The 17643-nt window shown below is 42.2% G+C and overlaps 1 protein-coding gene across 5 annotated transcripts in view; it reads left to right on the forward strand.

Annotated features, from left to right (window-relative positions):
* The window catches only part of grip2b (glutamate receptor interacting protein 2b), a 355529-nt gene that overhangs the window by 189926 nt on the left and 147960 nt on the right, over positions 1-17643 (forward strand). For 2 of the 5 annotated variants that reach the window (XM_074668256.1, XM_074668282.1), the window contains exon 1: positions 7048-7172. The exons of the other annotated variants lie outside the window; for them this stretch is intronic. In XM_074668256.1, the coding sequence (XP_074524357.1) occupies positions 7118-7172 (55 nt within the window). In that variant the 5' untranslated portion in view covers positions 7048-7117. Of the gene's footprint in view, positions 1-7047; positions 7173-17643 lie in introns of those variants that run through there. 5 annotated transcript variants of the gene reach the window in all.

Genomic DNA, 17643 nt, shown 5'->3' on the forward strand with positions numbered 1-17643 from the left:
ACCAGAACCAGCTCAGTTGAAAAGGGGGTACATTTGAACACTGATGGTAACTCCCTCACTTTGGGCCACCCTCTAGTGGCCACTTACCGGAACTGCAGCCCTCAGCTTTAGGCCAAAGGTGTTTTTTCCTTGACAGAAATTTAAATGCACAGTGTCTGTTCTGATTCCCCAACGTGGTGTTGCAGCCATGCATAGTCAAATCTTCACGCTAAACCAGCTGCGTGCGGATAGATTCAGTCAGGTATGTGGTGACGTCGTGCTGAAGGTGTGCTCTGCCTGCCTGTCTGTTTACCTGAGCTGTGGGAGGATTCCTGGTTGTGTATCCAAACATTTTTGACAGCAAAACAAACCCAAAGTGAAGCACTGCAGCCTGAACTAAACTAAACTCTCCGTCCTCTTTAACTCCAGATTTTATTTTTCACTTTTCAGTTTTTGTTTTCTTGCTTCTCATTCTCTCAGTTTCTGTTTCTGTGCCCTTCAGCCAGAACAACTCCTCCTCCTCCTCCTGTGTTTGTGTGTGTGTGTGTGTGTGTGTGTGTGTGTGTTATTGTGTAGGCAGATGTTTTTCCATCACTGCCCTCTGCTCATTTGTGTATCAGTGTGTTTCAGTGTGTGTGTTTGTGAGTGTGTGTGGGTGAGGGTGTGCAGTTTTTCTTTCTTTATTTTTAAGGAGCTTGTGTGACGCACGGTTTGTGAGTCTGTGATGGACACGAAGGGAGATGAGACAAAAACAGAGGAGCAGATTCTGAGAAAGGGGTCTTCGATTATCCTGTATCAGCATGTGTGTGTGTGTGTGTGTGTGTGTGTGTGTGTGTGTGTGTGTGTGTGTGTGTTTGACTGAAGTGGAGTGGTAAATCGTTGATCAGGGTCTGAGGTGGTCTTGCAGACTCCTCTAAACCCTCCTGGGTCTGGTTTTCAGTCTTCATGTGGGTCATTAGCTCTGGAGCCGTGTTGCATGCTGGGATCAGCTGCAGTGCACCTGGTCGCTGCCAGATGGCTCCAAAAATGTGCAGCCAGATAAAAAAAAAGAGGTCAAACTCTCCTCAAAATGCAAAATCTGTCTCCACACATCTCATTATCTCTGCAGCTTCAGCTTCCTCCTCTCAGCCGGCGTGAAACGAGTTATTTCAACTCATTTCCCAGAGTTCAGTTCAGCTCCTGACAGGAAGTGTTTACAGGAAGCTTCAAGCCGCGTTTGCAGGTTGAAATCATCCACCACATGTGATTTTGTGTCTGTGCGACGTGTTTTGGTTCTTCTCCAAAAGCAAAGAGGAGCATTGATGACATTTTAAATGACATTTCAGAGAGCACGGGGCATCGGGATCATAAAAACCGCTCCTGGAAAGTAGAGATCGACATCCGACTCATCCAAAAAAGAGCTCAAAGTTGAGCAAACTACAATCCCCAAGATGACAGTGATACCAAAACAAGAATTCATACATCAAGTCAAAGTTTTCAGGCTGGTTTCTACTTCAAAAAAGGTTAAAACTAGAGAGAGGTACCAATACAGGTCCAGATCTTCACGAGACTCACTGAGATAAGGACGTCACCCCATGAGGATTTTCTAACCTGGTGGACTTCGAAAAACCAAGCTCTGCCCCTGACAGGCCTCCAGAGGGCTGGCCAATCAGAGCGAAGGGGGTTTGTGGAGCAGGGAGCCTTAAAGAGACAGAAGCTAAAACATAATGTTTCAGACAGAGCCTGAAAAAAAGGGTTTTCTAAAATACCGGGAGATAAAAATGTGATTTTATCTAAACTGTGTGTCATACAACGATACTACAGGGGGCACCAGAGAGGCAGGTCGACTAGATTTAAATTATTCCAGAGCCACAAAATCTTCTTTATCATCACAAAGGGTGGACAATAAGGTGTATAAAATTCTATACATCATTAAAATCTGTTAAATACTTATCTAAAAGAAAAGCTTTTTGAGTTTATTAAATTGTACATGTGATGTCTGAGTATTTGTATTAAAAAAAATCAGCAAAAAAAAAAAAGATATAATAAAAAATAGAAATTGTGAAATAACAAAATTTGCAAAGACTTCAAAAACTTTTGAAATTTCACAACTTTACAAAAATTCCCAAAGTTTTTTAAATTAAGACGGTGAATTTTAAAACATTTCAGCAATTAATAGAAAAATAAAAAATGGATATCTTAATAAAATAAAATAAAAAGATTTTGATATTAAATAAACCAATGCATGAATTTAAAAAACTCTGAGATTCTAAATATTTGCAAGAAAAAAAATGGACACGTTTGGAATATGAAAAATTTGAAAAAAAAAAAACTTATTGAAACCTATTGAACTTATTTTAATATTTTCAGAAATTTACAAAAAATGCAAAAAGAAAAAAATATTGATTTGCAAAAATGTCATTTGTTTTTTTTAAAGAATACTTGAATTTGATAGCATTTAGTGATGAAGCCGTGTTTGCAGGTGGTACCAGAGAGGCAGGTTAGAGACTAAGAAGCAGGATACACACTTCTTACTTTCACCAGGTCTGTGTTTGGTCCGTCTCTGCTCCACCACTGAACTTGAGGGTTCAAGATTGAGTCAAACAGCAGACGACTCCACTCAGACGTGTCTCTGCTCCAGTATCGTCACATTTCCTGTGGACTGATTGAGACAGAAACAGCAGTGAGGAGGCAGGAGATGCTGGTGATGCAACGAGTGAAGACAGAGGAGTTTAAAAATCTGTAAAGAGCACGGTGTGGTAACAGGAGACCCTCTGTCCATCAGGATTATAATCCACCTGAACATCCACTCCATCTACTTCAGACCTGACCTGACGGATCAATGAAACCTCCGCCCACTGAGCCAGCGCCTCTGAAAACAGCGTCTCTCTTTGGAGCTGCAGAGTTTGGAGCATGAATCAGATACGATATTTTTTCAGCTCTCCTCCTCAGAAAAGAAACCCTGAGTGAAGATATCTGAAGCCCTGTTCTTCATCTTTTTAGCAGAAATGAAAGAAAGCTTAGTTTCTGCTTTGAGTTCTGGGTTTATTTATATGTTTCAGTGCACTCGAGTTAGAAACCACCAAGGCTGCAGATCACACACTGAAATATCAGCTGTTTTTTTCAGACTTTTAGAGACCAAACTGTGAGATCAGAGATATCAGATCGGTATCAAGTCCATCACTCGTGACAAACGCTGGTGTTGTTATCACTGACTTTTCTCTTACTTTAAGTTACCCCCGAACTTCCTGCCGGGAAGGAGAATGCCAAAGTTGAAGAGCCATCACTGCTCTGTTTTTGGCCGTAAACAGCCACATAGCTCCATGCTCAAGCTTCCCATCTCAGAAGAAGACAGACTAAGTGTCTAGAGTTCATTTATCAGGAAATGTTCCAGCTACACTCAGTAAAACTGAGCATGTGTGAGCTAGTCACTTCACGGCCGACTGCTTTTCCAACTTTGGACAGTCCAACAGAGGGCTAGCCAATAGACTGGTCCTGAATCCAGGCGCATTACCAACCATCCTCCAACAAACCTGGGACCCTGGAAATGTGAGTATTTTAAATGCTGTGTGCTGTGGAGCAGATGGAAGAGCTTTTCCTCAGTGTCCCCCCTGTCTCTGTGTTAGCTTCAGGATGCTAACTTTAGCTGCAGTTAGCCTGTTGTTTTAGCCTGTAATGTTACGGTAAACCAGCTTCTCTGTTTTCTAAACATTGTGCACTCAGAGCTCGTGGCGCCGCTCTCAGTGACGTGGAAGAGCGGGGCGGTATCAGCGGTGGCTCATTTACATATGAAGGCCACGCCCACTAAATCAGAGCGTTCTGAACAGAGGGGCTATGAGAGCCTGGAAACAATGCTGCTGTGCTTGATTTATTGGCTTTTTGGACCAAAACATGTTACTACCATTTCATGAAGACATCAATGATCCAGATTAAACTGCAGGAAAGGAGCAGGATATGGGAGCTTTAAAGACATGAAAAGTCCTTCATGACTGAGGGCCCCGGCCTGTGTGGAGCTGACTGGGTTTGTCGACGGCAACTGAACCACATGATGAAGTTTTTAATGAAGTATTCAGGAAAATGAGATTTCTGAGACATTTTCAGGCCTCAGTTTTTGTGGATTGATTTCAGACTTTGGGGAACTCTGATTTTTTTATGGCTCTGAACAATAAATCCACATTTTTCAAACTAGATTTTGACAAAAACACTCAGAGGTCGACAGATGAGGGAGAGTAAGACGTGAAGAATAAAACATGATGAAACTCAGTCTGAAATAATTCAACTCAAACTTCTCTCTTCACCTCCGTGTCTCTGGTTACCTGTCATCTCTCCTCTCCTCTCCTCTCCTCTCCTCTCCTCTCCTCTCCTCTCCTCTCCTCTCCTCTCCTCTCCTCTCCTCTCATCACACCACAGCTAAACAGCTTTTCTCCTCCACTTTCTCTTCCTCTCATACCTTTACGGTCTTCCCTCTCCCCTCCTCCTCTCCTGAGCTGCCGTTTGCTGCTTTGATCTCTCTGTTATCCTCCTCTGGCTCACCCTCAGCCTCCCCCCTCCTCACCCTGTTACCATGACACTAACAGACAGAGGGAGGTTTATCCAGAGCAGGAGGAATTTGGCGCCCTGTGAAAGATGATTTGGACTGAGGGAGAGGTTAAACGGAGCGCAGCGAGCGCCGAGAGATTAACGTCAGGAGGCGACAGACGACAACAGAGACAGAGGAGGAAAAGAAACACAATGCATCCATTAATTCATGAATTACTCCAAAATAACTGTCTTTGAGTCTTATTTTTTAATTAATTTAAAACTGATCGGAGCAGATTCTCTGGATCCCCCTGCAACAAGGAGCGTCACGTCAGATTATAATCCAGGTGGAGGAAGTGGTCATTCAGACACTTCCTGCATGTCTTACCTGCACTCTGAAGAGTGTTTGTGCTTGAACATCTCAGAAACTTCAGGTTGGAGAGTTTGATGACAAACGTGATGCTTTACAAAACAAAATCTCTAAATGAATTTGTCATTTTTGCTCAGGAAACTGAAATATTTGTGGTCAGAGTTGCATCAGTGAAGTTAAGCTACATGTGCGTCATAAATCTAACATGTTAAGACATCAGTTTTTTTATTTATTTGTCACATTTTAAACCACTTTTGTTGACCAAAATGCTCCACCAGGGAGTAAACTCAAGAAAACGAGAAGAAACAACAGATGCTAACCGTCCTCCATGTTTGTTTACCCCCTCGAATCCCAGATCTGTTTGTGTCTGTTTGTTGTTGTAGTCGAGTTAAAAACCATCTGGTTTGGACAGGCTTTGTTTTATTTTGAAAGTCTCTGGGTGTTTAGAAGTGGTTTCTGTGCACAACTTCCTGTCCTGCTCTGTCTGCTCTTTGTAAATTAACACGTCACTGCAGAAACAGGAAGCTTGTGTATCTGACACAGAGGGCTCTGAATGGCCAGACGTGTCTGGTGTATTTTGGTCATTGTGTCATTCGTTGTACCCTTCTGTTAGCCTGCTGTGTATTGGCTGGTTTTCAGCTCAATCAAGCTTCTTTTAAACATATGAGGCTGGTTGTAAAATATCAAGTTTGAGCTGCTTTTCACAACATTTGGCAGAATTTCAGAAAATATTTGAGAGTAAACAGATACAATAATGTTTTCGTGTCATGAGTTCAGTCATTTTGTGAGCTGTATTCAGGTTTTTAGTTGCTCATATTTGATGTTAGTAATAGAAAAGCTGTGTCCTTATGAAACGCTCTTTATTACCCATTTATTGGGTTTTAACTTGAGCTTTATTTTGCTTCTTCCAGCCCTTTTTTAAACCATAAAGGTTTTTGAGTTGTCGTAGTTTTTGTCTGTTGGCTTCATGGCTGTATGGTGTCTTATGAGTGTTCTCATGTTTTTTTATTTATATTTTTTTATTTTTTATTTTTTATTTTTTTTAATTTATTTATTAATTTATTTATCTAATTATTATTATTTTATTTATTTAGCTATCTCTTTATTTTTTTCAATTAATTAATTAATTAATATTAATTAATATTTTTAATTAATTAATTTTATTTTATTTTTTATTTTTTTTGATGAGAAATAATTTTTTTGGTTTGAAATAAATATCTATTTAATCTAGAGAGGTTTAGATTTGGGGTGTCTTTTTATTTTAATTATTATAGTTATTATTAAAATCATTATTTTATTAGTAGTTGTAGAAACAGTATTCTTATGATTAATTTAATTTTATTTATTTTTGTATTTATTTATTTTATGTTATAATTATCATTATTTTTGTTAAGGATGGGTACTGATACAACTATTGCCACCAATGCTCTTATAGATTTCCATATTAATTTCTGCAGTGAATTTTTTCAGTACAAAATGTCTTGGACCTGGATCTTTCTGGGTTTAGATCTTTTTTTTAATTATTTTTATTTTTTTGAAATGAGAAAAGAAAAGTTACATGTGATGCTCATTTTTATTTTGTTGTATGTTGTTGACTGAGGTAGACCATCTAGTGTCTCGAAGTGGTTATAGCAATGTTTTGAGTTGTTTGGAACCTTGAGCTTGTCGTAGTTTTGCTGAAATCAATCTAACCCTTACTTTTCTTTTCTCTTCAGGTTTAAAAACATTTTCCTGTCAGTGTTTAGTGTTGTCTAACGAGAGTAGCTGTGATAAAAGTTGAAATTCTGTTGTAAATCCTCAGTGTCAGTGTGATGTATGCTAACAGTTAGCATGGCCGTTGTGTTTAAGGGAAGACGAGGAAGAAGGAGAGAGATAAAAGATAAAAAGAAATAAAAGACGAGAGAAACGAAAGACTCAATGAGAGAGATGGAGAGGAAGACACGGGGAGAGGGAAGCAGCTCAGTTTCAGACCACTTCCCACACACACACACACACACACACACACACACACACACACACACACACACACACACACACACACACACACTCTCAGAGGCAGAGCGAGGTCTGTATAATCACTGCTTTCTCTCTTCACCATGTGACTGGCCGATGCTCCAATACCGCGCTCCTCCTCCTCCTCCTCTCCCTCTCTCCCATCCGTCACTCGGCTCACACTATGTCTGACTGCTGAGGAGGAAGAGGAGGAGGAAGAGGAGGAGGATGGAGAGAGTGTGAGGAAGCAGGAAGAGGACAGAGGAGGAGAGTCAGAGGATGTTCTCCGTTTCGCTCAAGTGCCGCTTAGGGGTCATCAGGCGCCGGATCAAGGGTACGGTGTGTGTGTGTGTGTGTGTGTGTGTGTGTGTGTGTGTGTGTGTGTCAGTGTGTGTGTGTGTGTGACAGGGTGTGTGAGTTTATGTTTCTGACTGACTGAATCCTGGATGAGTGTGTGCAGAGTGTGTGCACCGATGCCTCGTGTGTTTTGGTGTTAAAGCTGCAGATGTTTCTCTGCAGGTGCACGCTCCTCTCCTGCTCTTCCTCCTCATCCTCCTCTTCCTCTTCTTCTTCTTCTTCTCTTTGTAAACCTGTGATTGTCCAGGGAAAGCCTCAGAAACTCTGGAGCTGTTTTGGTTTTGTGTGAGGTGAAATAAATCTGGTGGATTGTTGTGAGTAAACAGAGGAGTCAGGATCCACTTTCTGCTTTTCTTCCTGCTCGCTGATCACTTCCACAACAGGTGGGCTCCCTGCGCCGCGCTGGATTTACACACTTCCCCATCTTCCTATACGTGTCTTTCATATGTAAATGTGTCTTTGAGCACTGTTCAGACAGCTGCTGCCATCTCGTAGCATGAAAGACGGGATTACTGTGGTTTAATCGGCCGAGCAGGGATGAGGTTTCTCCAGCAGGAAGAAGAGGGGAGTGAAGAGAAAAGTACAGCACTCGTTTCTCGCATTTGTCGTTGGTGTTTTCCAGCGATTTGTTTCAGTCTGACTCAGTTCAAAGATATTTTTATCTCAGCCTGAAGCTCAGTGATATAACAACATCTTCATTATGCTAACAGAACGAGCGATCTCAGCTGGAGTTCATCTTCTCTCAGTTTCGACGTCTGGATTAATTGTTTCAAACGAGGCTTCAGTTTTTTTTTCAAGAAGAGAAACTGTTTCCTCATTCAGCAACAAAAAATCTTACAAAAGATAAAAGAATCAGATGAAAACTCTGGAGCAAGTGTAGAAGTGTCTCAAGCAGCCATTCCTGCCGTTAACCAGCAGGGGGCGACTCGTGGTTACGAAGAGACGCTTCAGGGTTTCTTCTTTTTCTGCTCAGTCTAAAGAGTTTTAGTCTTAATGTAACTTCATATTTCTCTGAAGATCATCTTTACGTGGCTGATTCAGAGGGCTAACAAACGCCAAACTTTTTACCGCAGTATCAACAAGCTCAGGTGAAATGTGTAGCAGCAAATTCACGATAAAGGAGCGTAGCATTCAAGCCAGGCTGACAAAGGATTGATGGGTCATTGTGACGTCAAACAGGAAGCAGCTAAAAAGCCCTGTTTACACCAAGTGGTTCAGTTTGTTTCATCTCAGTACGGCACATATTTTGTTTTCTTTGACTTACCGACCCGTACTGTCCCACTTCTTGGTGCCTTTCTGTTGGGGTGGCAAACGTACCGACCCAACCTCTCGCCCCCTCAATGACTTTCCTCCAAAATGCTTCTGTTGGCTGTTCTTTCCATTCAACCGTTTCTGTGTTTTTTAGCAAACTTTTCTTCGTTAGCCTCTCACATTCAGTCCTGGACCTCCACAGGGTCCAGGACTGAGCTTCTTCAGCAGTCTGTTCAGTCTCTGTCTCCTGGATCCTGTCTGCTCACAGCAGGTGAAGCTCTTCACATGTGGCGCTGGTGTCTGGTGTTAGCTCTGTTAGCCATGTCTGTGAATAGCATGATGCTACTCTGCCCTCTGGTATTCCCTCTGTTGCTGGGTTAGCACAGCTAGCTCGTCCATCTTATTGGAGATAGATCTTACGTTCCCAATAACGATGGATGGAAGGACAGGCGTCACTTCTTAGTAGAGCCCGGCCGATTAATCGGCCCACCCGATTAATCGGGCCGATTATAGCCTGTCACCGATTAATCAACATCGGCCAAAATGTAGCCGATTATAAAAACTTTTGCCCCGCGGAGATTCTGTCGCTCCTGTTTCTGTGTGTTAATATAAGGTGACTACGCAGCGTCTCACTTTATAACGCCATGCAGGATTAACCTGGGCTTATAAATTCACAAGTTATTGTTTTGGTTGAGATAATTTTTGAAAATGTTTCAATGTATTATGTTGTAATTGTATTTATTGCATGTTTTGAAAGCAGCTACATTGTTTCTTAAAATCTAGATTAGCTCCATGCATTAAATGGAAGATGTAACTTTTTAACAGCTAGTCATAATTTGTATTCATATACAGTATTTATCCTGTGTATATCAATGAACTTATTACATATATCAGCACATATATCAGATATCAGCTTCTTTTTGCGCCCAGTATCGGTATCGTCATCGGCCCCCAAAATCCCATATCAGTCCGGCGCTACTTCTTTGCTCACACCTGAGAACCATCACGTCGTCCTCACCTCCTTCTCCTCACCTTGTGGGAAACATCCGGCCTAGCACCAGTTAGCATTGACATGCTACAGGCTGCTAACAGCTGAGTTCACATGTAAACAATGCAGCCATGGTTACATGTAGGATCTCCAGACAAACACAGGAGAAAAGTAGTAAAAATATCACTGAAGACACAAAAAGTTTGGTGTCCATGACCAACAAATGAACTTTACAAAGTAATGATCCACTCCAAATACAAAGATGACAGAAAAGAGGCAAAAAAATTACAAGAAATGGACAAAGAAGAGAGAGCTGCTGCAAAAGGCAGCCATAACCAACAGTGTGGCGCCTAACAACAATATGCTGAGAAACAAATATGTTAAACCGAAAAACTTAATTCATATTTATTACCACATAAACACACAAAAGAACTGAATCGGTCCAGTTGAGTACTGATACCAACTGACAGGTCCCAGACTTCGGTACCGTATTGTTTCATTTGGATATGTAGCTTGGAGAGCCAGCTAGTTATGATTGTTGAACTTGCACCACCTGCTGGTGGGAGTATGCCATGCAGTTGATATCACACAACAAGAAATGACCAGGAAAGATCAAAATGTGTGGATAAAAATCACATTAAACTGAATTAAACCAACATTTCCACAGAGGTTAAAGTTGGAAAGTGTTCCTCCTGTCCTGTGTTGTGTTTTTGGTTTATTTGTCTTTATCTTCTTTGGTTTCGTCGGCATCTCCTTCACTCCGCTCCCTTTCGGTTTGTCGTTCCTCTGCTTGTGACTTCTTTGACTTTTCCCAACAACCTTTGAAGCTCTGTGCTCTTCAAACTGATTAAACCAATTCAGAGTGACAGAAAAGGATATTTGGCCTCAGTGTCAGCAGCCAGAGATGAAATGTGTCGCCTGTTTTTCTGCACGCTGATTGAATTTCCTCTGTGAGTCTAACTTCTCTCTGTTGCTGCTGTGAGGCTGTGACCAATCATATCAGGTATTCACCACAGCCGAGTCGTTAAAACCAACTTTACCGTCCAGGAGTGGTCACCTGACTCAGAGAGACGCCTCAGCAGCAGCTCTGGTTCAGTTTGTGAAACAGAGAAACAGAGAGGAAGTTAGCGTGACTTTAATGAGCTCATCCACCGCCTGGATGATCTCAGTTCATAAACTTTTACGACTGCAGTTTATGAAGTCTATTACTCCTGTTTTATTAAAAAAATCCACTTTATTATGTGAAATGAACCAAAGCAGGATGTGTTTTATTCATCAAAGAGAAACTTTTTCCAGGTCAGAGTTAAATTATAAAAACATTAAAATCAAAAAGTAAAACTTTCTTGTCTGGTTTCGTTTGCAAACATCATCAAAGTTTCAGGTTTGATTAGAGGAAGTTTGAAGGTTAGTGTGAGGATGTTTTTATAGATTTCAGATTAAACACGCAGAGGAAATAAAAAGACAAAGAAGAGGCAGTGAGCTCTGCGTGACGGTGTGTGGGACGACCTGAGAAAAGAGCCACACCTGTCACCTCCTGCTCGATGCTGTCGGCCTGATAACTTCCAGAGGAGTTTAAAACAAGCAAAGAAAAATTACACCAACATTTAATCTGTTCAAAAATGCATGAAGAGTTTGTCCTCATTACATAAAACAGCTGAAAGCCTGTTGCTTTAATATTTGATGTCCTGAGCTCTGGTCAGGGCAGGATTTAAAGCTTTTAGCGCTTCGTGGTGGGTTTGGAGCTGACAACCTTCAGTCACACTGAGACGGAAGAAATAACACACACACACACACACACACACACACACACACACACACACACACACACACACACACACACACACACACCAGGGGAGGAGTGTGAAGCTTCTCATCAGTTTGAGATGAAGGTCAGCTCAGGATGATCAGCCAACAGACGCTTCACTGGGCGTCTATCACTCAAGTCTTAGCGTTTGTATACTTGAAGTTCTGGCTGTAAAGTTAATTTAACCTTTTCTGTTTGATTTCTACTATTTGATTTGTTTAAATGGATCAGAGTTTTGTTTGGTAGACTTTTTATGTGAAAAGTTTCAAAATGAGATCACAAACCAGAGCTTTGAGTTCCTGGAGATACTCAGTCATTGGTTAGTCATTGGTCAGTTCTTGGTTGTTTGTTCGTCATTAGTTGGTCAGTCATTGGTCAGTATTTGGTTGGTCATTGCTTAGTTCTTGGTTGGTTGTTGGTCGTTCATTGCTTAGTTCTTGGTTGGTTGTTGGTCGTTATTTGCTTAGTTCTTGGTTGGTTGTTGGTCGTTCATTGGTTAGTTCTTGGTTGGTTGTTGGTCGTCAGTAGTTGATCAATCATTGGTCAGTTCTTGGTTGGTTTTTCATCATTAGTTCGTCATTAGTTGGTCAGTCATTCGTCAGTATTTGGTTGGTCATTGGTTAGTGCTTGGTTGGTTGTTGGTCGTTCATTGCTTAGTTCTTGGTTGGTTGTTGGTCGTTCATTGCTTAGTTCTTGGTTGGTTGTTGGTCGTTATTTGCTTAGTTCTTGGTTGGTTGTTGGTCGTTCATTGGTTAGTTCTTGGTTGGTTGTTGGTCGTCAGTAGTTGATCAATCATTGGTCAGTTCTTGGTTGGTTTTTCATCATTAGTTCGTCATTAGTTGGTCAGTCATTCGTCAGTATTTGGTCGTTCATTGGTTAGTTCTTGGTTGGTTGTTGATCCGTAGTTGGTCAATCATTTGTCAGTTCTTGGTTGGTTGTTGGTCGTTCATTGGTCAGTTCTTGGTTGGTTATTCATCAGTAGTTGGTCAGTCATTGGTCAGTTCTTGGTTATTGGTCGTTCATTGGTTAGTTCTTGGTTGGTTGTTGGTCGTTCATTGGTTAATTCTCGGTTGGTTGTTCGTCATTAGTTGGTCGTTCATTGGTCAGTCGTTCGTCAGTATTTGGTTGGTCATTGGTAAGATTTGGTTGGTTGTTTGTCATTAGTTGTTTAGTAATTGGTCAGTCACTGGTTACTTCTTGGTCAGTCGTCTGTCAGTCATTGGTTCATTTTTTCAGTGGTTGTTGGTTTGTATGTTGTCTGTATTTCACTGCGGATGGATTTGTTGACTCTTAAAGGAGACCAGCTCTAGAGACAAAGCCGTCTGAAGACGGTCCAAGTCGTCTCTAAAAAACCCAAACAGCTCGGAGTGGAGAACCAGCAGACTGAGCACTCCCCGTCTGAAGCGTGAAGACACAGAGATGGAGCCGTGTTTGAGCTTCAGAAGGAGCTGTTGATGGAGGACTGAGTGGGATGGGTCCTCCTAAACAGCTTCAGATCCTCATTAAATCCTGATCTGAGGAGCAGATTATCACAGGTTTATATATGTATATGGGAGTTACAGGATCACTCTTTAAACTGGAACACTGGGAGCTGAAAACACTGAGGCTGCTCCACCAATCAGAAACAAGAGAGCTGTGTGGTGGTGCATTCTAACAATGTGTGACTTACTGAAGGGGATCCCCCAGGGAGGCCTTCAAGGACCCCTGAAATTCTCCAGGAACCATTCACAGAGGGTCCACCTGCCTGTACCTGTCTCTGAGTCCGTAGCGATCTCTGTCTCTGGTTTCAGAAGTCCAGGTTCTGGGTTTGTGGAGCAGGTTCAGAGGGATCTACCTGGTCCTCATTAGAGCTGCTGCTGTATGTGGGTTAGTGTGTGAGCCGTGTGCAATGATTCATGTATGACAGAGGAGTGGGACCAAATCACGAAGAGTGTGTGTGTGTGTGTGTGTGTGTGTGTGTGTGTGTGTGTGTGTGTGTGTGTGTGTGTGTGTGTGTGTGTGTGTGTGTGAGAGAGAGTGTGTGAGAGAGAAAAAGATTTAATGTTCCAAGTGGTTGGTACAGATTCAGACATCAGTCACACACACACACACACACACACACACACACACACACACACACACACACACACACACACACACACACACACACACACACACACACACACACACCTCTGCCTTCCATTATAAATGAGGCCACAGCTCGCAGCATGTGGTGTAATTCTGTGTGTGTTGCGTGTACATATGGCTGAACGAGCAGGTGACAAGAGTGTGTTTGTGTCCATATGGTGTGTGTGTGTGTGTGTGTGTGTGTGTGTGTGTGTGTGTGTGTGTGTGTGTGTGTGTGTGTGTGTGTGTGTTAAGTCTAGCAGAGTGGAGCAGCTGGATCAGATCATTAGTCGTTGCAGTCTCAGTTTCTCGGCGTTTCCTCTCAGTTTTCCTCGGCGTGTTTCTGACGGTTTGACGTTTAGCGATGTTTTTTTTTTCTCCCTGAGCGTCAGAGAAAGTGAAACCATCGTTGTCACAGAGAATCTGTTGTTGCATCATCTCTTGTCTCTTAAACTCTGTTCTTTAAGTATGGTGGCTCTCCAGGTACACACAGCACCACTTCAGGGTTTAACCTTTTGGTTAGCGGCAACTTTTCAGCGTCAAATGACTTCTTACCCTCTGCTGATGTCATTTCCTGTCCCCTCTATATCACAGTTCTATATCACAGTACCAATTTAGTCTTTATTTTGTCCCTCTGGGGCCTCTGTAGTTCCTGTACAGGATATTGTTCCTCATGCTGGTGTTTAAGAAACTCTCATTTCAGTCTGTGTAGAACGCTTCATTTAGCTGCCGTCTCTTTAAAGCTTCCTGATCCACAGACCCCCTTCACTCTGATTGGCCATCACTCTGGAGGCCTGTGGGGGGCGGAGCTATAAGCTAGCCTTGGTGTTGAGGACTCGCCTGAGATCCACATTTGATTTGATTTCGGCCACACCAAATGCGAACTCACGAATTTATTTGCGCGAATCACCTGTAACGCGTCGCGTGAACGCCCGAGTCTGGACGCTGGACTATCTTGACAAGCTGAGGGGCTGACGCTCGTCACTGCGCATGTGGAGTAGAGAGCCCGTTCATTTAAAGACGGAAAGCCCAAAAGAGCATCTGAAAAACAATGAGCTGTGGTTTCATCATGACAGGAGAGTGTGTGAAAGGAGATCACCATCAAGGCCTGCCGCCTCTCCCTGGTAATCCACCTCCACTGGCCCTGCCTGGCTGTTCCCTGAGACCTCATCCTCCACCCCCAAACCCCCGACCCATGTTCCTGGAGGTCTCCCTGGGGATAATGAAGGGGTGGAGGAAAGAGAGGAGCACAGAGAACTTCCATCTTTTCTCTGCCCCTGCCCCGCTCCTCCCTCCTCTCTATCAGGCTCAAAACTCCACTGAGGAAAACACAGTCGGACTCAGTGATGACCCGTGCAGCAAATCCAGCTCGAAACAAATATTTACAGAACTTACCTTCAAAACCTGTCTCCTCAGAGACTTTCACCCAAGCCTGATCCTGTTTTTCTGCTCTCTGTAGAGAACACATGTCGTATCCTATAACTCTGGATGATGACACACCGCACAGATTGTTTTCTCCTCCATCTTCAGGCGGAGTTGGAGCCGGAGCAGGCGGCGGTTCCCCCCCAACATCATCAAATCAGTGACGTCATGGGGGATTGTCATCGCTGATTGGCTGCCGCGGCACAGCCTCACGCAAGTTCGCTTTGAAAGTTCAATATTTTCAACTTGAGGAAATTTGTGTCTTGCCATCCAGTGTGAATCAGCGTCTAAACGCGTCTTTGCATTGACTTTGTATGCAATCTCGCCGCAAATTCGCTTTTGGTGTGGCCGTACCATTAGGGCTGGGATGATACGCTATTCTTGCGATTTGATTTGATTATGATGCTCGGAGTGACGATTCGATTTTAATTGCGATTATTTGATATTTAAGATTTTTGCAGTTTTCAGTCTTGTTTTTTTTAACACCAGACCATGTGAACAAGTTAAATAATGTTAATAATGTCTTCAGACTACATCAGGAGACATATTTTCCCATAAAATGCACATCACATGAGTCAGAGAGAAACATTTCGCCCTCTGCTGGAGAATAGTGGTAACTTTTTTTCCCAGTCCAGTTAATAAACACAGGCTGAAATGAAGAATTTGAATTTGAAAAAAAAAACAAAAAAAAAAAAAAACATTGATTTTGATTTGGTCAAAAGATCCTAATATATTTATTTTCCGATTTTTTTCTCCCACCTGTTTCTACTCTGGATGAAGGTGTTTGATGCTAACATCACATGATTTCCTGCAGCTGCTCACAAGCTCAGTGCCTTTACCTCTAAAGATCTTCAGACACTTTCTTTTCTTCCTTTTCCAGCTCCTATAATGAGTTTGGCGTTATCGGCACTCCTTTATCCACCAACTCCTGCAGAAATTGTTGCACATGTTGGTGTTGGTTTGCAGGGTTTGTCTGATCTTTTACTTTGGACCAAACGTTGAAGCTCTCCCCGTCTCTGTTACCCAACAACGGCTTCTTTTTAGCACCCAGACATGAAAGTGGTGTCAGTCTTCACATCAAACGCGCTGCCACCAACTGACACGGCTCTCACAAGGGCCCCGTCACAAAAACAAACTGTTTTCAAGTCTGAGACACATTCAGAGTTTGTGAGGAGCCGTTTCTTCTTGATCTGAAGTTGTTTTCTTCACTGATGGATCGTTTTGTGTCTCAAACAGGAGCAGAGTGATGCAGGGTTTGCGTGCTTTGCTCTTACACGTGTCTCTGCTCACTCTCAGGCCTCAGAGACCAACAGTCCAGCTCACAGGGTTCATCTGTAAACCGGATCAGAGTCCTCTGCTTCAGACCTGAATGAACCACGGACATAGATTTTCTGCGTTTAGGAGGAAGGAGTCATTGATGATGGCGTAACCGCTGAGATATTTCCAGAAAGTGTGACCTGAGGATCCTTCTGCCTTCACAGTTTCTGACTTGCGTCCAGCAGTGGGTGGAGTACAGATGGAGATCTCCGCTCAGACGTGTTGCTCACTTGCTTCTTTTTTGGATATCGACTTGTGCGGTGATTCATCGCGCTCTGTGGGAGGAGACTTCCCAACAGTGATTACAATAGAAAGCTCAATTTCATCTGCTGCTTTCTGTTCCTGCTCCCGCTGCAGCTCGGCCTGATCCCACGCCGTGTTTCGACCTAAACTAACGTCATAAAGCGGCTTTAAGCTGATCGGAGCTTTGGGTTTGTTCTGGCTGGGATCAGGGGCTGTGCCGTTTGTCTTCGGACGTGATGGGAGGTTCAGAGCGATCGTGTAAAGTGCTGCGAAGACATTCTGTTCCTGGACACCACTGACTCTGCATCTCGCTGTTTTAACTCTCTGAAATTGGACAAATTGGTCTCAAACTACCGGCTCAAAGTCTTCCCAACTGGGGCACAGAAATGGAAGGAGGTGTGCAGGCTGTGGTTTTGTGTCTGACTCTGCAGGACGAAGAGGTTTCAGTCTGCAGGAAGCTGCAGCGATGGGCAGAAACAAGACGTGCAAAAGTCAAATTAACGTTTTATTTTCAGTCTAGTGCCCTGAAAACTGAACCACACCATGCCGTCTCTAAAAATAAGGCGTCAGATGAACATGACAGTGAAGTTTATACAACACAAACTGATATTCTGACAAATAATCATTATTTATCAGTTTATACAGGAGTTCACACAGAGCAGCGCAGAAGATCAGACCTGTTTTGTTTTTTTCTGTCAACTTCTCCTCATGCAAACTCACCAAAGGTTTCCCAGAGCCCAGAGCCGGCCTGAGGCATACACTAACTGGGTGCCTGCTTAGGGCCCTGCAGCCACCAGGGGGCCCCAAGAGCAAACAACTATATAACAATGTAGTTTTCGTTTATTTATGTTTTTTTTTTTGCATTATAACAGGTGATTATTTCTCTGTGATCAATCAAACATTATTCAACAAAAACAAAAAAAATATTTTATTATTACTATTTTTTTTTATTCCATCTCTTAACGGTCGAAGCTCCACTGCACAGATAATGTGAGTGAAAGGAGAAAAAATGCAAAGAAAAAGGGATGTTTGTGTGTCCTGGTCATTCAATTTCATTATTTATATATTCTCTTAATTAAAAAATTTAGGAATTGTTTGATTTAACAAGTATTTCATTTATACATATCTAGTTGTAGATATATTTAATTACTTTCTTAATGTGTTTATAATTATTATTACTTTTATTCTTTTTTAATTTTTAATAAATCGCCTTAATTAAATTATTTAAGTATTGTTTGATTCAACAATAATTGTTTTATACATATCTAGTTATAATAATATTAAATTATTTTTAATGTATTATCATTACTTTAATTT

The sequence above is a fragment of the Halichoeres trimaculatus genome, unplaced genomic scaffold (assembly GCF_033239565.1).
Source record: "Halichoeres trimaculatus isolate MK-OKI-2021-1 unplaced genomic scaffold, fHalTri1.1 fHalTri1_scaffold_1, whole genome shotgun sequence".
NCBI classification, from domain to species: Eukaryota; Metazoa; Chordata; class Actinopteri; order Labriformes; family Labridae; genus Halichoeres; species Halichoeres trimaculatus.